Genomic DNA, 26,469 nt, shown 5'->3' with positions numbered 1-26,469 from the left:
TTCTAGGCATATAGGCCCCAGCCTCACTGAGAGATGGAAGGTGTCATGGTGACCTAAATTACACTTATAATATTTTTAAAGGCAATGAACACATTTGACTCAATTGTATAAGCTCCCTAGGCTCTGTGGACAGGAATAATAATGGGGCTGGATCCACAGCTAAGAAAGTAAGGAGAGAGTTTAGGCAAAAAGATATTAACATGAGGCATAGTAGCAAAACAGCCACTGAAAGTAAGCATCATAAATTAGCCCAAGAAACAGCTACATGGTTTTGCTAAGCACAGAGGAAAACATTCTTTCTAGTTACCATGAGGACCCCCCATTCTCACCTTCAGAGCATTCCATTTTTTGTCCCTTCAGCTGTTCCACAGCCCTACCTTTTAAAATCTATTCCTGTACAACAGCCTGGCTTTTACACATGGCTGAAGAGCGAGTAGAGAAGATGAAATAATAGTTGTCCTTAACAAAGATCAAATAGTACTCCTGAGGGAATTCTGCGCCAAAAAATTAAAAATTCTGTGTACAATATTTTGAAATTCTGCATCTTTTGTCAATAATCACACCATTTTCAATAATTTGCTGACAAGTATTTTGAAATAAATTACCAAAATAATTGAAAATGGTGTAATTATATTGGTATTGTGTTACTGTGTTATTTTGACAAATAAAATTTGCAGAATTTTAAAATTTGTAATTTTTTGGCACAGAATTCCCTCAAGAGTACCAGGTTCTGTGTGGAGCAATCTGGGTGTGAGGGTGAATCTGGATGCACAGGGGCTTGGTACGGGGTTCTGGATGCAGGGGGAATGGGACTCTGCAGGGGAGTCCAGGTGAAGGTGGTTAGGGCTGGGGGGGGGAGAGCTGGGGAAATGGGGCTTGGTGGGGGGTCAGGGTGCAGCTGGTTGGGGCTCAGTGGGGTGTGGGTTCAGAGGCTTGTGGGGGGTTCAGAGTGCAGGGGGATCCTATGCGGGGGCTCCCAATGTAGGGTGAAGCTCGGGGGGGAGTTTGGGTGAAGGGGGGCTCAATGTGGGGTTCTGGGGGCGGGGAGGTCTGAGTGCTCCCCTCCCACCAGTGATTTACCTCTCCCCAGCTGCCCAAACAGACCCATCAGAGCTGCCGGGGAGGGGTGAGTGAGCACTGGTGTAGCTTCTCTTTGCTTCCCCACAGAAACCATTTTCTGTGGAAAGTAAAGAGAATCTGCGAAGGGGGGAGCATTTTTCTACTGTGCCACAGTAGCACAGAATTCCCTGAGGAGTAAAATAGGCATGAGAATCATTTGCAACCCCACTCCTAGGCTGCATCACGAGTCAGACAGAGAATATGCTAGAATGGCTATAATAATAATACCTAGCTCTTATTTAGCAAGTTCTAGCCAAAGACCTAAAGCACTTTACAAAGGTGGTCACCCCATTTTACAGGTGGGGAAACTAAGGCACAAAGAAGAAGTAACTTGCCCAAACTCAGCCAGCAGCAGAGCTGGGACTAAAACACAGATCTCGTCAGTCCCAGTTTCCTAGGCCACACTGCCTATGGCTGTTCTCTACAGTGCCTGTGATGGGGGAACTATCTCTGACTGGCTAAGAGAATGTTACAGCAGTATATAAGGACTGCAGTGGAGGGGAGAATGGGGCTGAACTGCAAAGTTCAGATCTAGATGAGGGCGAGGCTCTACCTTTCCCAAAATTGAAGGATGCTTGGAGATGATGGTTTTGGAGCATCTACCTACAAGTGCTTGGGTTGATCCATTACAGAGATAGTGGCCAGCTGCAAAGTTGTGCTCAAGATCCAAACTTCCTCCTAATGCTTGCACATCTCAGGGTTTATCCATGAGCCTCTCTCTGGTTAAATATGGCCACTTTAATGGCAGAGGTGATTGCATGAGGGATATTGACAGGTGCACAGACATTAGAGTGACAAGCAGAGTCTGAATACAGATATTAGAGAAAGAGATTAGATCCATCCGTGGGTTCCAGCATGCCTTTCATCTGAACAACTCTCTTATACAGGAGAGGTCAGGGAAGGAATTTGAGAGCAGGATGAACACAGGTCCTGTTTCTCAGAATGAGGTCATGCAAGATTTTTTTTTTTTAAAGATGACCCAATTCTGAGCCAACAGTCAGCTCCTCTGTCCTGAAAATGAGGAGAGCTATCTTTGGGCATAAAAGCATCATGACATCCCACATCATAGCAAACAGAAAAAAATGCCACGGGTTTTTTTTCTGTACTTCTAGCAGGAAAGCATGAGGCTGGAAACTGTGTCTGCCCTGCTTGTTCTCTAGGCAGTGAGATGGCTGCAGTCAGCAAGCTAACATGCCCTTGGAGGAAAGGGGAGATTTGGAAAAATACATCACAAAAGAGAAAGACAAATTCATTTAGGCAACAGAACTTCTGAAGTCCTCCTAGTCAACTGTCATGAACAGGCAATTCCCCAAAATGAAGACAAAAGAACGGACAGGCAGCAGGCTAGAAATATTGCATGGGTCCGGGGAATGGATATTTATGTTGTTAGAGAGACTGTGTTTCGCTTCGCTTCCTAATAAAATACACCATATCTTGAGAGAAGCCTTTGATACACACTCTTGGGTAAACTCAAAGGGTAATTTTCCACCAATTGAAAACAGGGATCATTCAGAGGCAGGAAATATGAAGGAATAGAGGGGTTGCTGATCAGATACAGAACCTTTCCTTTATTGGTTCGAATGCAGTTACATTCAGTGATGATCTGTAGTTGGATTACTCTTCTTAAGTCTATGCAAAATTAGTTAGTTGATAGTGTACTAGTGCTCACATCTCCAGAAAAAACCCCACCATCCCACACAACTGACATCCTTGTTTTTCAATGCCAGGAGTGGTTCTAGCATTAAATAGACACAAAGGGCCTAATTTCTCCATTGTCTTGCCCTCATCTCATCATTTACACCTGAGCAAACTAAACAACTCAGAATGGAAGCGTTTTCCATCCAATCTGCATAGGTGTAGATATGATACAAGGTGAAAAGCAATGGAGAAGCAGACCCAGAGACTGAAATAACCTTTCCCTTCTGGACCTAAGTCTCTCCACTTCATGGTTAAAACATTTTGGGCCTTGTTTGCCCTGATTTAGTTAAACTGGAGCAAACTCCTGTTAGGATACTTATTTCAGTTTAACTTTAGCCTGTTCCCAGTTGCCATAAGTAGGCAGTGATAAGCCACTTTTAAACTGAAATAAATGTCCATGCAGGGAGGGGTATGCATTGGTTTAACTAAACTGGTTTAAATGCACACCTTTAGGTAAATCAGTCAACATTACATGTAGATAAGCCCCAATTCTCCACTGCCCTGAACCTTGTAGAAACATTTCCACCAGCATAAAGCAAGGGCACAAAGTTATTTGACAGTGTTTGACAACCACTTTTTTATTTATTATTTGTATTGTGGTAGCACGTAGGAGTCCTAGTCATGGACCAAGTCCCCATTGTACTAGGCACTGTACAAAGGTAGAACAAAGAGATAGTCTCTGCCCCACAGAGTTTACAATCTGGCTTTCACATTGCACGGGCGTAAATGACTATTCCAGATGCAGCGCAATCCAGAACCTGCCCCATTCTCCGTCTATGCAGGCACTATACGTGCCAAGTCATGCCGCGTGGAGGATGCCATTTTGTAGCACAGGTGTGAGGTTGCGCCTCCTGGGAGGATGCCATTTTGTTTCTGTATGTTGCCCGTGGAGGTGCTGCACAACTACGCAGGCTGCCCACGTCACTGACAGGGTTGGACTACTCTGGGAATTTCTCTGTGCTGGTGCTGCCCGTGCTGTTTCTGCACTGTGGACAAACAGAAAGCTGCAGTCCTCAGAGCTGTCAAACTGGCACCTTTTGTCTAAACCATATTCCCTAGAATTAAAAAAGAGAGAGAGAGCAAGCACGCGCACAGAAAACTTTTTTCTTTACACTGGGTAATGTAGTCAGTCTGGCACCTGTCAGTCACACGTAACCTACTATTTCCACCTGTGCAAAAAGAAGGACGTAGTAATAGGAAATTCTCTAACATGAAAGACTGACTCAGATTGGAAGCACAATTTCTATACTTTAGATTGAAACCTAATCTACCATGCTAGTTGATGTCAATTTCATCTGCCTTTCTACAGAGCTGCCCTTTCCTATATTATCCTGTATCTATTGAAAACACTAGCTAATATTTTTTAACTCAGTCCTACAGAACGTGCCACAGAAAATTTGCTATTTCCACTTTCATTGACTCCCAGCAGGCAGGTTCCCAAGCTATTGTCCTGTGCTACATTTCCTCACTATTTTTAAATATATTTTTATCTGATTTTCCTTCAGGGAAGCATTGCCTAGTGGTTGCAACAGGAAACAGAGTCAGGAAACCCGGTGTCTAGTCTTGTGTCTGCCACGGACTGTGTGGCTGTGGATAAGTCACTTAATCTCTGTGTGCTTCAGCTTCTCTGTTTCTTAAAAAGAGATATGATTTGCCCTTTGTAAAATACAGCAAGATGAAGATGAAAGATCTTCAGATGAAAAGCACTGAGTAGGTACAAAGCATTATTGTTATTTAAAAATAATAAGCAGATCCTGACTTCTGTTGAGGGGAATATGAAGAGTTATTGAACAGACAATTGAATATTGCACCACTCAGTATTTACCTTGAGAGATGATAAATCCTGAAGTTCACTGAAAACATGCAGTCAATATGCTCTGTGTGTTTTTAATTGTACATACCTTCTGAATGGCTCCATCCAGAATACTTGGAAATCTCTCCATTACAGCTAGAAATTTCTAAAGGGTAATAACCAACATTCTAAAGGGAGATGAAGTTAGAAACTTACTTTGATTGGAAGCTATTTGGGGGCAAAGATTTTTAAAAATAAGTGCCTAATGTTAAGGCTCCTAAGGCCATACTTAGACAATAAGGCTAATATTTTCAAAACCACCTAAGTGACTTAGGAATGCAAGCCCCATTTTCAAAAGTGACTATAAGAGCCAGATTTTGAAAGGTATTTAGGTGTCTAAAGGTACAGACAGGTATTTCTGGGATTTTTTAAAGTAAAATTTGTGCAAGTTAGGTATACATGAACTTTTGAAAATCTCACTATCCACCTCCCTTTATCTTTCTCCACTGAAATATCTTTTCAAATCTTGACTTGAGAGTTTAAATGGGACTTTTAGATTCCTAAGTCACTTTCGAGAATTTTACCCTAAGTTTATATTTTGACTTCAATGGGAGATGCTGGATGCTTAGAACTTCAGTCATTTGGGGGCCTAAATACAAACTTTGGAGCCTAATTTTAGACACTCATTTTTGAAAATGTTGGCGTTTCTTTTTATTAAAAGTCTATACTTTAAAAGTCTATATATAAAAGCACCTAGCAGAATTATCACCTAGCGAGTAGTGCCTCTAAGCCAGTGATTTTCAATCTTTTTTCATTTGCGGACCCCTAAAACATTTCAAATGGAGGTACGGACCCCTTTAAAAATCTTAGACATAGTCTACAGACCCCCAGGGGTTCAGGGACCACAGGTTGAAAACCCCCAATCTAAGAACTATGGCTGTACAAATAATAATAATAGGAAAACCTATTATTCAGCTCTGGTAAGTCAATCAAACAGGGATTGGCATGTCAGTAGTTCAGACACTGTAGTCTGTGAAGGGGCTGCTATCACAACTGTGAAGCATTTGGGTCTTCAGGCAGTGACAAGTCCTGCTAATTGTACCATCTTCCTTGAGCCTTTTAGGGTTTCAGCAGCTTTTTTGAATAACTAAAGTAGAAACAATCCTTCATCTCTCTGCTCCCTGCAGACTGTGTCTTCTGTGTCAGGAATTTCTTCTGTGTAAATTCAACTGTGATCCCACCTACAAACCATTTTCAATTGGAGGGGCAGCAAACACTCCAGAGGGCTGACCTGCAAAGTGACTGAGTTGGACAAGTACTGGGGCCTGAAGGCAAAGCAGGCAGAGCTAGTACTCAGACCTGTAAAGCCCTATAGCCCGGAAGTAGAAATAGATAGAGAGCAAAATGAGGGGTTATAAGCAAACCAACCACAGCCTCACACTTTACTGAGTTTGTTTTCATCTTGTCCCCTTTGTACTGTCCTGTTAGTCACTGTAGTTGCTCCAGAAAAGGGTCAGAATTGTGGTCAGGAGTGGAGATGGCCCTCAGGTGCCCTGTATCTTCAAAAGCATTCAGCCCATAACAATAAAATATTTAAGAGCCATTGTCATATACTATCAAGTTAGCTCAGGCATGAACAACAGTTTCAATGAGCTCATCTGCAGCTGAGCCGGAGAGCAACAATAGAAAATTCCTGACTCATCATATGAGTGATTCCAACCAATCATGAGCCAAGCTGTTTTCTCTCCTATGTAACAGCATCCGTTAGGTGTTGGGCAGGTAATTATTAAAGTCAACTTTGTATGTGCATATGGGCGTGCCTCGACCATGGTATGTTAATTAGCTGAAACACAACATGATTTTGGGAGCTAAACTCATCAACAGATGAATAGCAAATCCTCTGCTTTCCCCTCTCACCAACGCTGTGACTTTGGGATAAAATGGTGTCTTATTACCAAACCACCCCATGCTTTTAGTTTTGCAAATCAGAAACACAACCAGGTTAGGCAAATCCCAGAGCCCTCTATTTTTGCCCAATAGTAAAGCTGGTTGGAAAATTTCAACAATAAACAACAAAATCCACAGAATTTTTTTCTCCATTATTTGACCAGCTCCAAATCATATCCCATCCCTCACATATTTGGCATGAATAAAAAAATATGCCTCCAGTTTATCTGCCTTCCAACAGCTCACAGATAGCTCCAAGGCCTATATTATTTAGAATGCAATTCATTGTGGACAATTAATAATGGGGATATTGATTATGAGGGACCTTTGAAACTGCATCTTCATTTTCTTCCCAAGGAACAGAAGGATTGTTGTCCCCTGACATATTTATTGTTATAAAACTCAGCGGTTATCTATATGGGACCACTCTCCAAAGCTCCTAAACCTTATAGAATTATGATCATGTCATCCGAAATGCATGCAGTGTTCACTTATAGCAGATATATGTCAAAACAGGACAAGGCTGACGCACACAGGGACTTGTTCTCCATCTCGGTTTAAGTAGCTGCTGTGTTAAAAAAAGCCTACAGCTTGGAAAATTGGGAATGTATAATACTGAAATGCAGGGAAAGTCTGGACCCTATACATCTGACCCCCTCCAGTTAACGTCCTAAGACACAAACTGGTCTTTGTTGTCCATTTCTCTCTGCTGCAAGGTCAGCCATAAACTAGTGGGCTCATTTATCAGGGTCAATTGGCCCCCGAAGGGTTATTGCCCCCTGCCACCAGTAATTCCTCCTTCTGCTAATTCTCCTCCCCTCCCCATGTCCTCCCCCGGCAGTTCAGCAACAAGTCTGGAGCAATCAAGTTATCCCTGCTGGGTTTCATTAATTACTAGCTTAACATTTCTTAGTCGTAGTGGGTTTCATTTTTCTACAGCTGCCTGCCTGGCATGACCTTTGTAAGCACACAGATAGTTTGCATGGCTCTTTGATAGCTCGCCACTCATTTATGTCCCCAGCTCATCTACTGCCCTGGCTCTGTGCCTCACATTTTACACCCTTTTCTAATCTGCCTGTCCACATTTACGTCCCTCTTATTCATTTCTTCCGTGCTGCTTACAGCAAACCCGGACAGCTGGAACAAAAAGGCCCATCTTGTTCACCTTCCCCTAACCTCAGTTTACTTGTCTGTTTCTGGACTCAGAGTGTGTGCTCTCTGAGGCAGGGAGGGTCCCTTCTGGAGTGTCTGCAAAAGACTTCGCCCACAGAGGGCCCTACTATAGACAAACAAGCAACAGCCACTACCCACAGAAATGCTAGCATGGGAGCCTGAGAAGCAACCTGCAGCCCCACTGCTGGCGGTCCGGCCTGCGGCACTCTGAAGATCAAGCCTGATCAGGTTTGCTGCCCTATGAATTTCTTACAGAAGTTCCAGGCCTGATCCTCAGATGAGGAAAGTCAGCCTAGTTCCACTGACTTCACTGGAATGAGTCCAGTTCACACCAGCTGAGGATGTGGCCCAGAGTCCCTGAGCCCTGTCAGAGATTTCGCCCAAGAGGTTCTCTTTTCTAGTCCCTCCTCGCCCTGACCACCCTGTCAGCTTTATCTTTGCAACCACTTCATTTCTCTCTGAATGGCTGCGCTTGCCTGTCTCCTTGCCACACGCACTTCAAGCTGCCTTTGTATCCTCCCAGCCACTTATCATCTGAATTGCTCGGTCCCATTTTTCACTTCTGCCCTTGCTTCAGTCCTTGGCGCCCTATTTCGCCTTCCTCATTGCTTTGGTTTCCCTTTGAATCCTTCCATTCCAGCTGCAGCTTCATTCTGCCCTCACATTATTCCACTTCATTTGCCCTTCACTCACTCTTCTCCCCTCTATGCCGACCCACCCAGTGCAGGGTCCCCTGCTGTCTGTGCCCCCATTTCAGCACTCAGCAGTCTCGGTCTTTGTATAGCTTTTGTATTCTAACATTCTGTCATGTGGCTTAATTTCTCTCCTTTTAAGATAACTCTGACCCTCTTTCTGTTCATACTGCTGCATTTCAAAATCCTCCAGAGCTTTCTCTTTAGATTTTCAAAGCTCGACTTCAAAATACCAGCAAGATCCTAAAGTTCAGCCATTTCATGGCTGTCCTTCTGCCTTTTGGGTTTTCTCCAAATATTTTACACATTAAACCATCTTAGGAAACCAGCACTGATGTTCTTGCTGCTTCTCCTGAACTGAATACTGGCCCTGCACTGGTACAAAAGGGAAGCAAGAGGGTGCAAAGATTCCTCACCCTTCCCTGGTGCTAATAATGCCATTAAAGGGATTAGTCCCTGCTAACACCCCCGCATCATGAAGGTGTCTGAAAGGAAAGAAGGGGCAGGGCAGTGGCATGGGGTGGCTAGGTGCAAAGCCAGGAGTATTCTGCAAGATCGTCAAAGGTAGTAGAGACTGCTCTGATGCAAGGACCCTGGGATCTCCCAAGAAGAATTGTGTCTAACTCAGTTGGTGGGGAGCAGGGCTCCAGTGGCCAAGAAGCCCCTTTGAACACCTCTCCAGATAGCTTGAAGGATGCAGAGCAGAATCTTGTCCCCCAGTTTGGTTTCAAAACAGAGTCATGCAAAATATTCCACAACGAAACTCAAAATCACATGAAACTCGTCCAGTTTGCATTTCATTACAGATCTGAGCCTCAGTGTAGGGTGACGGCACAGATCTGTGACTCCACACTGATGTATGGTTTCATAGTAGACTGGAATGAACCAAAGCGATGGACTCCCAGCAACCCTTAATGTGGTGCGTGTTCAGCAATCTAGCTCAAATTTTTCAAATGTCCACTGGGCCTGATTCTGGTCTCACTGATGTGACGGCCAGAAGCTGGGACTGGATGACAGGGGATGGATCACCCAATAATTGCCCTGTTCTGTTCATTCTCTGAAGCATCTGGCATTGGCCACTGTTGGCAGACAGGATACTGGGCTAGATGGACAACTTGTCTGATCCAATACTGCCGTTCTTATGGTGTGAATCTCGACTCATTACTGATATCAGCAGAGCTACACCACATCCAAGTGGTGTAGGTGAGCATAGAATCAGGCTCCTTTTAGCTCTAAAATGGGCCAAAGCAAAACCCCAGATTGTCGTTCTGTCCTTTGGGTTTTCTGAGAAGATTTTACACATTAAACCAACATAGGGAACTGGCATTCATGTTCTGGCTCCTTCTCCAGAGCTGAATACTGTACCAATGCAGGGCCTGGCCAGAAGTTCAGGTGGTCTAGATCCTGAACCAAATTCAAATTTGGCAGTTTGAGTAATTTCTGCTAAGTGCAAGGATTTCCAAGCAGGTCAGTCCACCTTGGACCAGCGTGCCCTCTGTTTTTCCACCAGCTCTTCCTCTTGTGGGAGATTTTTTGGTCCAGTTTGTTTGCACACTGGACACTGAGCTCAATTTGTTTTAACTGTGATTTATCCTGCACAGCAACCCCACTGCTGCTGTGAGATGGGTGGGATAGAAACAAATAACCTATAAACCACTGCTAAAGAGTAACTAGAGCTTCTGCACACATGGTGCCTGCGTTAACAGCTAGGGACACATTCTGGTCACCATTGTGCAGGTGTCCTGGGGCGGGGGTTGGAAGACAGATTGCAGGGAGCCTCTTTCTACCACAACGCAGCTGTGCAGGAGGATGTTGATGCTATTGGGCCATGTGTGTGAGAGGGAGCGGCACACCTAGCAGAGCTCCCTGGACCTGAGGATGTGGCCAGAGGGTTTGGGCTGTAATCCGGGTTGCATCCCCTGTGCAACTGCTACCACCTAAAAGCGGCCCCAGGAGAAGCACACACTACGGCAGTAGTGAAGAGCAGTGATGTCGTGGTAAAAAAAAAAAAAAAAAGAGATGGCGAAACTAAAGTAACATAAATACCCTATTCCCCAAATGAGAAGTGGGTAAGCGCTGTTTACCCAGGTTCACCCTTGATTCCCTACTGGTCCGGGGGGTTTGTCAATACACGTCCCCGCGGCAATTCACATGCCACTGCCCTTGCCAGCGAGGCCACTCACAGCGTCACGTCTTGGGGACTATGTGCCTTGTTCTCCTTCCCCGTACCCCCTCATCACTTCAGCAGAGCCACTCCCGATTTACACCGGCTTGAGAGAGAGGAGACTCAGGCCTTGCCTCTCAGCCCCCACCAGCCAGCTGACCTGGCTGTAACACAGAGTCAGAATTTAGCCCTATATATCATTGCTCTAGGAGAGCACTGTGCGAACATCAGGGCAGTGATAGTAGCCGCCATGGGCTGGGGAGGGGCATTCCATACTCACATTTGCGCTGTCAGATTTCTCAGCTCACACCCCCGTGCTTGGGCCCGGGTAGCCGACTTCTGGGACGTTTAAATCACTGGCTTAGGAACACTGTAGGGAATCGTGGAGACTGCTTCGCTGCGTGAGGACAGTTACTGTGATTCATCCTTCCCATTTGCGGTCAAGGCAGTGGGGTGCTGAAGCTGTAGCAGCCTCGAAGCCGGTTCCTTTAAAGGGCCACTGACAACTTTGACTCGGAACGTAGAATAACACCATAAAATGGGAAAATAAGTGGGTGTGCATGGGCAAACGCATGAAACTCAATTTAAAGAGAGGAACTGTGGCCCAGGAGACTAGGAACCACTTCTGTTTTATCTGTGAGACTTTGGACAAGTCACTTAACCCATTCCGTGACTCAGCTGACCCCTCTGTGAGGCTAAACGGATGTTTGCAAAGCTCTTAGTGCTCACATGAAAGCCTCTATATACAGTGAGGCACATTCTGCCCTGATTAAGGCAGGTGTCATCCTCAGGGACTTAGTGGGTTTGTGCAGTCCGAACTCATACCAGTCTGATTAAAGACTGTGCCAATTTCCCCCCTACAGACCCAGACAAAACTGTTGAGAAATTAAACACAATGCTACAGTCTATCATGAGCTCACACTGGCAAATCCCATTTAATTGGAACTCCATGGCCAGGAGGCAATGCTGAAAGGATTACAGGCAACACAAACATCCTTTGGGAGAAGTTTCATTTGCTGGACATTTTTTTCTCTCTCTTATCACTGTGAGTGAAGTTAGTGCTCGCAGAAGATGCCAGACACACAGCCCTGGATATTTAAGCCCTCTGTTTATCCATAGAGCAAGAAAAGTATTGCACAGCCAACACGCCTGGCTGAGTCTACTTCTGGAGGAACTGTCTGGTGAAGTGAAAAGTCAGCTCAGTTTCGCCTTCTCGACCATGGGCCCCTCTCTGCTAGAACTACCAAATGTGGAGGTAGCTTGGTGATGTGAACATTCATCCCATGGAAATAAGCTCTAACCACCTCTCACATCAGAGGGCTCAAACACTCATCCATTGGCTCACAACTTTTAGCCTTTTACAACTTGGGCTGGCTTTGAATGGGTACCTAGAAAGTAGCTGTTGTTTATCTAGCACCAAAACACGCTGGGCACTTCATAGACAAGCCCACCAAGCCAGAAGATTCCAAATCTAAAGTCAGTGCACAGATGGACAAGAGCAAAGGTGCTGAGTGGGAAGTTTTGCACACACTTTGTTCACTTTGAGAGTGCGCGCATGTGTGTGTCTGTGTCGTTAACACTTCTGTGGGTGGAGTTTAGAAATGAAATGCACCATATATCCCATTATCAAATCTATGAGCCTTCCAGTCCCTGTAGTTTGCGTCTGCTGTAAACACTGGCTGAGCTCTGCATCTGGAAACTACTCTTCCAAAGAGAAAGAATTAGTGCCTTAACACTTTAAGATGACAATTCTTTGAGCTGAAGTCAGATAGTGGGAACAGACATCCATGGCTGAAGTGAAGACAACAGCAGTCAGTACTTGTGATTCAACTCTCATACAAAAAGCTGTATTTATGAACCCAACATGAAAAGAAGCAAAATGTCAATTACGTAAAACCTTAAATAAAGGAAGGCAAATAAAATTTGTGAGGCAAACCTTTCATGTGCAATGGGCAAAGGGTACACAGCAGAATGGAAATAGTAAATAACTAATGCAAAACAAGGCCGAGAAAGGGGAATGATTTGTATAAACCCATTATCCACAAGTAAGAAAGAAGATTCACTCACTGGAAAGGATTAACTGGATAAAGCCAAACATTTCCCTAAAAAACTTGCATTATAAACCTCAACACACTTCAAACAGAAATGGAACTGTGAAAGAATTTAAATGTAAGGAAGATTCAAGGAGCCAGGCTCTGTTGCTTCTCAGAAAGAAAACGCGGTAAAAAAAAATCTTATGTAAACTCACCGCACGCAACAGAACATCAACAGGCATTTATCAAATGAAAGACATACCAAATGTAACTCCTTTCCATAATCCCAAATCCAGCAGGCTTTGGATTTCAGAGCCCCAGGAAGAGATTTTCATGCGATGATACTCTGCCTGGTTTATGATTAGAGCTTCTCAATTTTGCTACTTATCTGTCAAAACACTTTTTTGGTTTCTTTATTCCTAAAGCCCATGTTTCTGCTTTTTCTTTGTGCTGCTGTAAATAAAGCTCTGTGGCCATTAAAGTTGGGAGAAAACTGCAAAAACAACACAAAAGTACCTCAGGGTCACTAGTTTAAATAAAAACAGCACATTTGGCATGGTGGTATTTACAACCTTACTTTGCTTAAGAGCCTTCTTCACACAACGCATAGTCCACCTGTGGAACTCACTGCCAGGGGATGTTGTGAAGGCCAAAAGTATAACTGGGTTCAAAAAAGAATTGGATAAATTCATGGAGGATAGGTGCATCAATGGCTATTAGTCAAGATGGTCAGGGACGCAACCCCATGTACTGGGTGTCCCTAAACCTCTGACTGCTAGAACCTGGAACTAGATGACAGAGGATTGATCACTCGATAAATTGCCCTGTTGTGTTCACTCCCTCTGAAGCATCTGGTACCGGCCACTGTCGAAAGACAGAATACTGGGCTAGATGGACCACTGGTCTGACCCAGTTTGGCTATTCCTATCTTCTTATGTTCTTAACCTCTTGATTCATTTTCTGCCAACATTGACAGGATTCAATTTTAGTTCCCAGGAATGTTTGCAGAATATGTTGTGAACATTCTCTTTGGGGAAGGCACGATCTTTGTGTTCTGGGTAACATAGATAATAAATAATAATAATAATCTGTATCTGCATACATTCTCCCATTGGAGATGATCGCGGGACCAGCTTGAGAATTATTTGAGGCTTTGGCAGTCCAATCAGGGTTCTGAAACATCACCACATGACTTTGGTGAGCTATCACACACAGCCAAGGTCAAATACTCAAAGCAACAGTTGTGGCAAATTTCTCCCCTCCCTCCTTGGGCTGAGGTATAGGCCCATAAACCATGTGTTGACAGACTTTGGACAACTAATTCATAAGACTCCAAGTCAGATCACAACTAATTCAGACATAAAAAGAGGATACATTTGTCCAGTAAATTCCTTTTAACAAATCATTCACCCTGTTCTATCTGCAGCCCGCAAATCTCCCCAACGTGGCCCACAGGGCTCCAGCAGTTTTGGGGCCGGGTCTCTCCCTTGGCCCCACCTGCGGCCCCAGGCACTCCCACGACAGGTGGTTTAAAATGGCCCGGGGCCCCGGCAGCACAGCAGAGCTGAGCGACATCTGCCTGCTCGCTCCAGTGGCTGCCAGCCCCTCCCTGCAGCCCCGGGGCAGGGCAGGGCTGTGTCTCCGCCCCAAGCGCCCCTGCGGTCAATGGGAATCTGCGGGGATGGTGCCTGGGGGCAGCAGCGTGTGGAGGCCCCCTGGCCCGCCCCGCCTTGGAGCCCCAGGTAAGCGCCCCACCACCCGACCGCCTCCCAGAGCCTGCACCCCCACCCCCTTCCTGCTCCCAAACTCCCTCCCAGAGCCTGCAGCCCCTCCCCACACACCCCCTCCCACCCCCAAACTCCCTCACAGAGCCTGCACCCCCTTCCCACACACCCCAGCCCACAAAATCTCTCCCAGAGCCTGCAATCCCACCCCCTCCTCCTGCATCCCTACCCCCTGCCCCAGCCCAGAGCCTGCACCCAGCACCCAAACTCCATCCCAAAGCTTGCACCCCCAGACCCTCTCCCCACCCAAACGCCCTCCCAAAGCCCAACCTCTCACCCCTTCTTCACCCAAACTCCCTCCCAGAGCCTGCCCCCCCCATCCCCTACTCCAGACCTCCTACTCCAGACCTCCTCCCCCACCCAAACTCCCTCCCAGAGCCTTAGGCAGGTGGGGGGGTGGAGTTATTTTTGGGGGGGGCGGAGTTTTGGGGGGTGGATTCTGGGTGGCCTGGGTGACATTATTGACCCACTGGGAGGATTTGAGGACTGGCACTGGCCCCAGGGTAAAATTTCCAGAAGCACCTGAGGGTACGTCCACACAGCCTGCCCAGGTTGAAAGACCTGGGTTTGTGGGGCTTGTGTTAGTGCTCTAAAACTAGCTGTGCGGACAGCACTTCAAAGATGTGGACTGGGCTAGAGCTCAGGCTCTGAAGCCCGCCCCCGCCCCCGCCCCCTCCCTAGGCTTCAGAGCCCGAGCTGAAGCCTGAATTGCAACGTCAAAGTGCTGCCTACAAAGCTCTTTCTAGACCACTAGCACAAGCCCACAAATCCACGCCTGTCAATGCAGGCTCGGAGACTTGCTGTCATGGGCTGCCTGCCGCAGGCTGTGTAGATGTACCCCTAAGTGATTTAGGAATCCAAGACCCAATTTCACAAGTGACTTAGCTGCTTAGGAGCCTAACGCTCACCGAAAGACAATGGGATATAAGCTCCTTAGGTGCGTTTGAAAATTTTACCCTTTATTTTTTGTTCCCTACAATTTTTGAACAACCGTCCAGAGTCACTTACAAATCAGTGCTGAAATGCATTTCCTGTGATTCAAACTGGTTTGAAAAGTCCCCATTCATCTTCTCCCTGTTTGCTATAGCGAAGCAAACACTCATCCTGCCCACCCCAAGCTTATCAGCTGCCGGACATTAATTTGAGTGCTATGGGAAGTTTCATTTCCTGTTTCTAGTGCCACTTGTAACGAGGCTAGCAGCATTTGTAAGAAGAAAGTCATTTTTCTAATTCTTATCATTAATGCTCTGGAGAGCTCAAGGACAGGCCAGAATTTCCAGAGGGCTCAGAAGCTGCAATCAGGTCCCGATTTTCAAGAAAGCTCAGGTCCCGATTTAGGCAGCTAAATAAGTAGCCAGATTTTTCACAAGAACTTAGCACCCAGCAGCTTGCATTGGGAACATTTTTGTCAGACTCTTCCAGTTTGGGGATTAAAAAACAGAAAACATTTATTAAAAAAACACCACCACCAAAATGGTTTTGAAAAAAAACAAACTTTTTTTTTGGTTTCTGGTTTTTCGATGGGAAACTAATGTTTTCATGGGAAATTTTGATGAAAGAAATCATGTTTTTAAAAATTTCCTGTGGAAAATAACTTGCCTTTTTCTACCAGTTTGATTCTTTCGAAAGAGCTACCCCTAACTGTGGGTGTTGAACATTTTTGAAAGTCTGGTTCAGTTTCTGTCTCTCTGTAGCTATAGAGTGGTATAGCTTCCTGTCCAAGAAATGGGCATATTAGTGGAAATACGTTACATTTTAAAATGAATCCATTCTAGTCAATGAATGAATTCTACAAACTGAGCTAGTGGATCTATGTAAATTAGGGAAATCCTAGCAGGGCCTACACATCATATACCTGTATGCCTGGATATTAAGAGTGTGGAGATGAAGAACATCTTGTCGGGTATCAATTTGTTGTGTGTGCTACTGTACCTTAAAGAGATGATGCGTTTAGGCACTGATCCTACCCAGTGTAGGTGGAGAGCATTACACATGTAAGTGAAAGGTAAAATAGTGCTAAACAGGAAAGGAAGAGCAGGGGAACCCAGCCCTGTATTAATGAGAGCTGTGCTAAATGGCTACCAAATTATTCCTGCTGAGTAGCGAGTGCATGGCCTGTACCTCAGCCATTCATTGCATGAGGAGGATCAAAGGTACGCACAGATTTCCTCAGACATTCCTGCCACTCTCTGCCCACCCCTGGCCAATTTCATTACTCTGGGTAAGAGGACAGGTGTATGAGGGGGTGGGGCTGGAAGCTTATTCCCATTCAGTGTGGAGGCCATGTGCCCACATGTCACCTCCTCCACTCACACGACTGCTATAGGCCGATCACCTCACCCAGCCTCCCGTGACCTGCTCAAGGACTTGCGGGACCAGGACCTTAGTCAGTGAGCAGTGAGGAGAAGGACCCGGAGAGTTCCTAGCAGGCGCAGTAATCACTGCAGCAAGTGGGTGCACACATGCTCTGTTAGTAACATCACACCACTTCATTAGCATTAGGATCTAGACCCTAGAGGCTGCTGGCCTGTCCCCTCAGCCCAGCAAGGAGTGACACCATGCCCAGGGTCTGGGTCAGGCCCCTTTCCCAGGATTTCAGCTGTACTTCTTCCACATCAAACTAACACAGCGCATCAATCATCCCTTCCCCCAGCCTGGGGTCTTTTACAGAGGCGTCCGTCTGTCTATTCCAGTCTGTCTATTCTACTCCACAGGCTGTCTGCCTGAGAGTCATGCCGTGCTCCAGGGCCTCCTGCAGGAGCCAGCCTGCTTCAGTAGCAGTCTCCCCTTGACCTGAAGGGCCAGCCACCCTGTGACAGGTCAAACCTGGGACCTTACTGTGACTGGCAAGAAACGCTCCCTTTCCTAGGACATGTGGCATGGACCGTCAGCTCCTGCTTTTCTAGGAGGAGCTCAATCCTGACTGACGATGTACCTTCAGAATCCCCAAGCATACAGAGTGAAGTATCTGTACTAAGAACCTACCTCCCACGGGCCCTCACAGGTCTTACGCAGTTATGGCAAGCTATCCCAGAGATTTCCAACCCACTGCTGAGTGACCTCTCATCAAGCTGCAGGGGTTAGTTTGGGGGTCAGATTATACATTTTGAGGGGCAGGGGTGATGCTTCGTATGGTGCCGTGTACAATAAAACTCTGATCCTGATTGGGACCTCAGAGTGATTACTCTACCCCAGTACAAATAGAACAGAGGAAGGAGAAAAAGCAGCCACAGATTTAAAACAGACACATATCCAGGAGACGTAAGTTCAAATCCCAGCAATCAAAAGAATGAAATAGCTACAGTTGGACTGCACACATGTTCAAGGCATATTCATGAATCCTACTAGGTAGGTACATTCTGAAATATCGCCAAAGATAAATCACCTCTTACATTTCCATATGTTGCCTTTTATCCTGAAGCATGTACTATAAACCCACACTGACATGCAAACTACATATGTGCGGGTCACTTCACCCATGACTGAAGCACCGCCGTCTCCGACAGCAGTTTAACATCACCCAGCGATGATTTCAGAATCGAAGAACAGCGTGTGTGCAACTGACATTGCAGAGAGAATTTTAGGTAGGCAGAATGTTGTTCCTGGAGCTGAAATTTGGCCAGGACATGATGGTTAATGCCTCAGAAGGTGTCATGGGATTATTAAGGACCACAAGCAACCCTGACAGTGTGGCCCCAGCTCCATTTTGGAGCACTGGTCCTGCTCTGACACAGAGTGAGGAGTGCCAGCTAATGAATCACTGCCAGCACTTCCTGCAGCACCCTGGAGGTCTCCCATTCTCTAAAGTCTTGACCCAGGTTGATGCTGCTTAGCTTGCAAGATCCAAGAGGATCCCAGCACAAAGTACCTGAATAGCAGAGAGCTTGCTACAAGCCCGATTTACTTCATATGGCGCAGAATTCAGAGTTGTGGCAAATGCTGCCATCAGTGGATATTACCTGCACAAGAAGTTCCAGCTTCCTGTCATCGAGGAGGTGCACTTGACATCGGCGGCCCTCCGTCATCTGCAAGAGAGAAGCAAACTATGTTTCAGGGTGCTTCATTTACAGGCTTGGCAAACATCGAGAGCTGCCGCTAAAGCACTGCAGGCATGCTCCCTTGAAGCCCTGTCCCAGCAAAGGGTTTCATTCCTTGTTTTCCCTTCCCTGGCACCAGGAAAAGAAAAGGTTGCATGAGACAAAGAAATAACACCCTTCCAACTTTCACTGCACAGCGCGGCTTTGACTCAGCTACAGAGAGCGGATCGCTCCAGTGTTGAAAATGAGGCCAAGGTGTGGAGTGAACGAGACCGCTAGTCCTGCACTGAGTACGAGAAACAGCCCAGACGTTTCATACGTCTGCCCCCGTCTTCGGTGCTTTGCTTGGCCAATAGGCAGTGCCAGGGGAAACTTCTGTACAAGTTACAAGGAAGTGGTTGATGCATCATAGCAAAGATTCAACCATTGCTGAAATAGTTTAAAGGCTGGCAGGTCAAGTTCTTCCATGGTGTAACTCTACTGAATTCACTGGCGTTACATCAGGGATAAATTTGGCCCTGGATCTTTCCCACCTGCGCTCGTCCACACTAGAAAGTTGCACCAGTTTACCTACACCGGTGTATAATTAAACTGGTACCACACGCCCAACATGGACACAGCTATATTGATTTAAAGGTGCTTTATACAAGTACAGCTATTCCAGCTATTCACAGACATAATTATACCACTAAAATTTAAGTTTCAGAGTGGTAGCCGTATTAGTCTGTATCAGCAAAAACAATGAGGAGTCCTTGTGGCACCTTAGAGATGAACAAATGTATTTGGGCATAAGCTTTCATGGGCTATAACCCACTTCATCAGATGCATGGAGGGAAAAATACAGGAAGCAGGTATATATTTTACAGCACATGAAAAGATGGAAGTTGCCTTACGAAGTGGGGGGGTCAGTGCTAACGAGGCTAATTCAATTAAGGGGGAAGTGGCCTATTCTCAACAGTTGACAAGAAGGGGTGAATATCAAAGGAGGAAAATTACTATTGTAGTGCTAACGAGGCCAATGCAATCAAGGTGGATGTCGCCCATTTCCACCAGTTGACAAGAAGGTGTGCATATCAGCAGAGGGAAAATTTACTTTTTGTAGTGACCCATTTAAAACGTAAATGTAGACCAGGCCTCTTCCAAACTCATGTAGACTGTGGTTGCACTGAAATGCATGAGAGTACTTCCATGGAGTCAGGGAAGTTTCTCCATGGCCAGCCGGGAGTTTTACAGAGTGCCCCTATGGACAAGTCACTATGACCAAAAGTGTGAGATTTCTATGCACTGTTAGGCATTCAGAATCTGATTCAGCGAAGCACTGAAATAAATGCATAACTTTAAACATGTGAATAATCCTATTGGCTGTCAGGGGGATTTGTGCCTAAGTCATGTAGGAGCTTTTGAAACTTCCAGTCCTGTATTATACAGACACTCTCAGGGAGTAAGGCAGTAGCTTTGTTACTCCCTTTAAAGTCAATGCAAGTCATACAGGGAAAGCCCCATAGCAGCACTTTCAAAGTTGACTTTTTAAGGGTAATGCAGAATTAAGAATATTCTTATCTGAAGGCCAAGGCAGATTTCTGTGTATTGAGAGGATTCTATACACAATTCAATAACATTTCGTGCCCTGACAAGCTCTGTAGGTGTTGCTGAAACAGAATCCTCAAATATCTGCCAGAGTGAGCTACAATCTCCCCAGGATGCATTCTTCATAGTGCATCTGGGGTCTTATACCTGGAAAGCAGATACTTCCTCCAGGACTAGCTCAGCTCTACGTATGGGAGATAGCAGAGCTGACTCTAAGTTCAGAGGCCTTCTTTTAGAGAACCAGAGCAACCAGGATACTTGAGTCCAATGGGTTAAGCAAGGACAGCTTTGCCTTTAGATCTGAGTTATCAGGATTCAATGGGTTTAAAACCACACCCTACTCCAATTTCACAGAGCACTCTGCGACATTAAACTCCTAAAGGTGAGCTTTATAATCGGCAATATTAATCAAAGGCACCTTTTCTTTTCAGTTACCACCAACCCATGAGATTTATCACCCCGGGCATGTATAAACATCACTCAAAACCCTGCAGGCTTTGTCTGTGTTGCTAGTTATACCAGAACATCTTTTGAATACCAACAATGCTAACTAATTCCGGTTTCTTAGGCACAATTGGAGCTCTGGCATCCAACCCAAAGAAAATCCTTTGTAAAACAAGACTTCTCATAAATGTTAATTGGTTACCGCCATGGCTACAAACGGTCTTGCTACAAGATATATCTCTGGTAAGTAATGGCATGCAAAATATTGCTCTACATTGGTTATGTTGCTTGGTGAGTGAGATGTGCACTATAAACCTTGTTGGTATTTAAATGGTTTTCAACGCAGCGGTAAAGATGTACTCTAGGCTTGCCATCTAAGGCCTCAGAAAAGAAGGAAAAGTGTGTTTCCCCACTTTCCCCATAGATCTCAGAGTGCCTTATGTAGTATTCCTGAGCAAGCAGGGACTCTCAGGTTTTACTAAAAGGCTTTCATTTAACTGTTCCATCAGCAACTTAATGGGGGAGACTGGATTCAATGTCTTACTTGGAGAACTTCAAAATAGTCTGTCTCCATGTCTCTCTCTAGCCTATTTCCTGTCCGACACCTGCAGGGTCCACAAGATGGTGCTATACCACACCTAAAAAAGGTGGAGAAGCATGTATATCCCACTTTTACCTGTTCAATTAATTGCGGCAGAAAACTGGTAAGGGACTTGCTCAGGGCCACATCTTGAAGCAGTGGCAGAGATAAAAATATAATCCAATGCCCCTGACTCTCAGTGCTGTGCATAATCCACTAGATCACAGCAGCGCTTTTTAAAATAACAACATAAACATAAGAGTGGCCATACTGGGTCAGACCAAAGGTCCATCAAGCCCAGTGTTCTGACAGTGGCTAATGCCAGGTGCCCCAAACGGAATGAACAGACAGGTTATCATAAAGTGATCCATGCCCTGTTACCCAATCCCAACTTCTGGCAAACAGAGGCTAGGGACACCATTCCTGCCCATCCTGGCTAATAGCCATTGATGGACCTATCTTCCATGAATCTATCTAGCTCCCTTTTGAATCCGGTTATAGTATTTGCCTTCATAAGAGGGTTTTTTTGTTTTTTAAATGTGCAGATATTTTTGGTTTTGCACTATCATGGCTCAAAAAAGGCTCAGTTTTCAACTGGAACTTTATAGCTTCCTGCTCCTTAATTTTGTAACCTCCTAGTTAAGTTTTGTTAGTAAAAGACTTCCCAATGCAAACAGATGGTATCCTGGAATTCAAAAATAAGTTACAGATATCGTGCATGACACAGAATCTCAATTAGGTGCGAAGTGTTGTGCATATTTTGATCACCTGCAGAGATGAGAAACTGTCGGAAAAGTTAATGTATCTTTGGTTTTTGCAATATTGCTTATCACCAGAGCATCTGAGTGGCTTTCATGTTAGACTGGCAATTGCAAACTACCTAGCAGACTTGAAGGGATATGTAATAGTTTATATATAGTATGATCACATAGTATATATATCAGGGTGGACTGATTTTAAATGAAGGCAATACAAATCACAACTTTAATCATGATTTAAATTACCTCATGAAAAGCCATGATTTAATGAATTGATTTTAATCAAGTTTTCCTTTTGCACTTCCATTCTTTTCTAAAGAAAGGTGCATTCTCATTAGTTGATATCATCATTAAAACTTGTTGATTTACAACAAAATAGAGCATTTACACTAGATCTGGCACATAATTTTGCTACATAGGAACTATAACTATATACATTTATATAAGCAATTATGTAGCTTAATATTCTCAGATGCTTATTAAGTGTCCATTTTTAGTATGTTAGAAAATGATGAATGGTATATTGCTTATTTACTAGATAATCAACTTTTTGCTCCTGCTTTGTGTCAAACTACTGCATTAAGGTGGTAACTGGAATTTAATTGAACACACAAAACAGCATATACAATTTATTTTTATTAAAGAAAACAACCTAAAGTGTTTTGGATATATAAACTTTTCTTATGAAAACATGTTTCACATTACAACTAAATGATTTATTAAAAAGAGGGATTAACTGTAGTCAGTGAATTACACTGATTATTTCAGGTCAGCCTGGGAAAATTTTCAAATATGCCTAAGTGAAAGTGGCTGGAGCTTAACTTCCTATTTGCCGAAATCTCTTGAAAATGAGACAGTCTCCTAAGTTACTCAGGCTGACCTACTGTGCACTATTTATAAAGCTTGACCTCAAAAGTTAGATGATTTCCCCCTTGATTCTTTCTTTATATACAAAAAGCAGATTTTAACTCAAAATGTTTGATAGGGGCTCCTGGATTCAGCATCTTTATATTTCATTGAAATGTTTTAAAGGGATTGTAATAAGTTTAGGACTTCACATATTTTGTATTAAATTCAGATTTTAAATATAAACCTGTTTAAAATTAAAAGAAAAAATATAATTTAAATAAAACCAAAAAAATCTGATTTAAATAAAAAATTTGATTTATTTTGATTTTGTCAAAAAAATTCTCAATTTTTATCCACCCTGATATACATGTGAAGAGCAGGGCGGGTTCCTTCACAGTTCATGCCCAAGTTTTATAGTATCAGTAGATTCCTATGCTTCATATTGTTTCTGAGATTGGAATCACAATGTAATGAACTGGCTAATGGGCATGGGTACTGTTGTTCTCTACTGGGCAGAACCAGAACTTTTTAGCTGACTGTCATAGGCCTTTTACTGTGACCACAAATGGAGATTTTCCTTGAGCTTATAAGGAAAGGAGAATTTGGAGCAGGAGGAGCTGAGTTCTAGTCCTGCTGTTGTCTTCAAATTCAGTGTGGCTGAGATGTGCAGCACTGTGATAGCTGGGAAGCTGCTACATGCCCAGAGATTTCTTACAGACTTTTCCCTGAGATCAGGACCCCAGGCTAAGTGTATTATGTGTTTTTTCTTTCCTCTGAAGCAACAGGTACTAACCAGTGAAAAAGGCAGGACTACCAGACCAGTTATGAGCTAAGACATTATGGCAATGCCCATATTCCTGCTGGTTTCCAATTCCACAAGGGCACCTGCTCACACTGAAAGCTATTGTCCAGCAACAAAGTAAAACAAGCTCTATTAGTGTGTTGGAGTGAGAAGCAGGAGTGTTTCATGGCACTGAAAGAGAGAACTGATCCAGCACATTCTGGCTGCACTGAGGCTGCTGCGTCTGACCCTCCGCAAAGTTGCAATTCCCCAGTGTCTGCTCCTCTGGGCCGGTACCTCCATTGGTCTCTCAGGAGATGAACCAAGGAGCAGCTTTGGATTGTCACATAACAAGAGAAGAGAAATCAATGCCAATGCTCAACAGATGGAACCAGGGAGCAGGAGGTCACTAACCATTAACAATTGCTCAGTGGCAGAGGCGTTTGATGGGGGAGCCTGCAAAGAGTGGCACAAGGTCTTTAAGCTCCATCAATAAGATCTTGCTACTATGAGAGGGGCACAGGGGGAGCTCAAAGCAGAAAGGGAGGCTGGGGACTCACTTTCCCTTAGCTACTAAAAGCATTTGGAGTATTCTGGGGGGGGGAGGGGGAAGAAGATTAAGAAAGGGAGGATTATGGGTAGAAGACAAGTATGCTTGATGGTGAAGGGAAACATGTTTGAGCATAAGAGATTCTTCATGAACAGGGATCCTAGAAATCCGTTTGCCATGGAAAAATACAGAATTTGCATTTTTAGTTTTTACATTTTGTGAAAAAATAAAAACATATACAGTAGAACCCCATATATCCGAGCTTCCGTTATCCAGCTCTCTGGATTAACCGAACTGGGGCTGACAGCCCAAGCCCTGGGCAGCAGGGCTTGGGCTTCAGCTGAATTGCAATTCTATTAATTTTATTTTATTATAATGATTGATGGCACCAATAGGCTTTGAACTTGCTTAAAAATTATAAATACATCAATAAAATGTTATGGTCAACTGATACCTATATATATTGTGGCTAGGATAACTAAAGTTCAGCATTTCATTTTAATCACAGAAAAACACGAATTCTTATGTTTTTTTATCAGAGAATGTTGGTTTTTTTTATAATGAAAAACTAGGATCCCTGTTCATGAATACTTCAAAGCTGGACTTTGTTCGGAGTTGGGCAGGAAATTATGCACCGGAGTGTCATTGTAATACTGCAGGATTTATTACTTTCACATTCAGTTCAAGAGCTGTACCTGCTGCTTGCCAGGGAGAGCATCTGTCTGGATTTCATTAATTTGTGGCAAGGCTTTAGGCTCAGATCCTCTGAGGTATTTAGGCTTCTAACTTCCAATGGATGTTGGGAGCCTAAATACTTTGAGGATCTGAGCTTTTAGTGCCTATGTATTAGCAGGAGTGTTGTAAGCAAGATCTGAGAAATAATTCTTCCATTCTACTCAGCACTGATAAGACCTCAGCTGCAATACACTCCAATTAAAAAACTGTCCAATTCTGGGCACCACATTTCAGGAAAGATGTGGACAAATTGGAGAAAGACCAGAGGAGAGCAACAAAAATGATTGAAGGTCTAGAAAACATGACTTATGACGGAAAATTGAAAAACTTGGGTTTGTTTAGTCTGGAGAAGAGAAGACTGAGGGGGAGACATGATAACAGTCTTCAAGTACATAAAAGGTTGTTAGAAAAAGGAGGGTGATAAATCATTCTCATTATTCACTGAGGACAGGATGAGAAGTAATGGGCTTAAATTGCAGCAAGTGAGATTTAGGTTGGGCATTAGGAAAATCTTCCTGTCAGGGTGGTTAAGCACTGGAACAAACTACCTAAGGAGGTTGTGGAATTTCCATCATTGGAGGTTTTTAAGAAAAGGTTAGACATACACCTGTCAGGGATGGTCTCTCTTTCTCTCTCTCTCTCTCTCCCTCTCCATGTGTATGTGTGTGCGCGTGTGTGTGTGCGTATATATGTATAAAAAATCTCTGAGGCAGTGTGGTCTAGTGGGTAAAGTACTAGACCGATACCTAGGTTCAATTCCTGGCCCTACTGCTGGCATGCGAGGTGACCACAGACAAGTTACCTCACCTCTCTGCCCCAGTTTTTCCATTTGTATAAAGTCTGCTGCAGTTTCCACGGCATGCATCCGATGAAGTGAGCTGTAGCTCACGAAAGCTCATGCTCAAATAAATTGGTTAGTCTCTAAGGTGCCACAAGTCCTCCTTTTCTTTATACTGACCTCCTTTGCCAAGTGCTTTGAGATCTAGGGATGAAAAGTGCTATGTGAGAACTACGTACACATTTGTTCATCCCAGAGTATTTCACCACAGCAGAAAGTAAATTCCTCTTAAAAGTTACTTGCTGACTCTCTTAGATCTTTGCCTTTTGCATTAAGGAAAGATTTTCTAACTACCTTTGTTTGACATCAACATAAAGCTTTAAATCTCATTTGGCGACGGCTGCCCAAATATTTACGTAGTGCGTTTCTGAGGAAAGTATTACGTAGAGAGGCTGGCAGTTGTTTTGCACTGTTATGTGAACTATTTCAGCAGCTCACCTCTTCTCCATTCATCTGGACTCTAACGCCCAACACTGGCTCAGAGAGTCCTACAGACTGTCCCCAACATACCCTGGAAACACACCAGAACACTCAGTTAAATTCTGGTCACAGGTCAGCCTGCCAGTAAATTACCATGAGTGTGCACTGCTCACAGAATGGTTGGATTCAACACAAATAATGTTCTTTAAAAAAAAGAAACAGTTGCAACGTGATTCCTTTTCAGCTGCTCTTCAAAAAAAAATAAAAAATCCTGTAGGTGAAAACTGCCACACTAAATAACTCAAAGGCACAAAATGCAAATGCTATCTTCAGTGACAGTTCTATAAATATCCCTGGCACATTTCATTAGAAGTTGACTGCAGAAATAAAGAGGATACAGTGTATTCTTCCATGACTCAAATAAAATATTATAATTGGAAGCAGAATATTTCCTAAATGCTTGCTGCATGTACAGGAGGTAATTACTG

At 44.2% G+C, this 26,469-nt stretch overlaps 1 protein-coding gene across 14 annotated transcripts in view; it reads right to left on the bottom strand.

The window, feature by feature from the left end:
• The window catches only part of FRMD4A (FERM domain containing 4A), a 573,140-nt gene that overhangs the window by 176,149 nt on the left and 370,522 nt on the right, over positions 1–26,469 (bottom strand). For all 14 annotated transcript variants that reach the window (XM_073328715.1, XM_073328720.1, XM_073328712.1 and 11 more), the window contains one exon: positions 18,362–18,427. In XM_073328715.1, the coding sequence (XP_073184816.1) occupies positions 18,362–18,427 (66 nt within the window). Of the gene's footprint in view, positions 1–18,361; positions 18,428–26,469 lie in introns of those variants that run through there.

This window comes from Lepidochelys kempii, chromosome 1 (genome assembly GCF_965140265.1).
Source record: "Lepidochelys kempii isolate rLepKem1 chromosome 1, rLepKem1.hap2, whole genome shotgun sequence".
Taxonomy (NCBI): domain Eukaryota; kingdom Metazoa; phylum Chordata; order Testudines; family Cheloniidae; genus Lepidochelys; species Lepidochelys kempii.
Note: the sequence above shows the minus strand (reverse complement) of the source record. Positions and strands in the feature narration are given on the sequence as shown.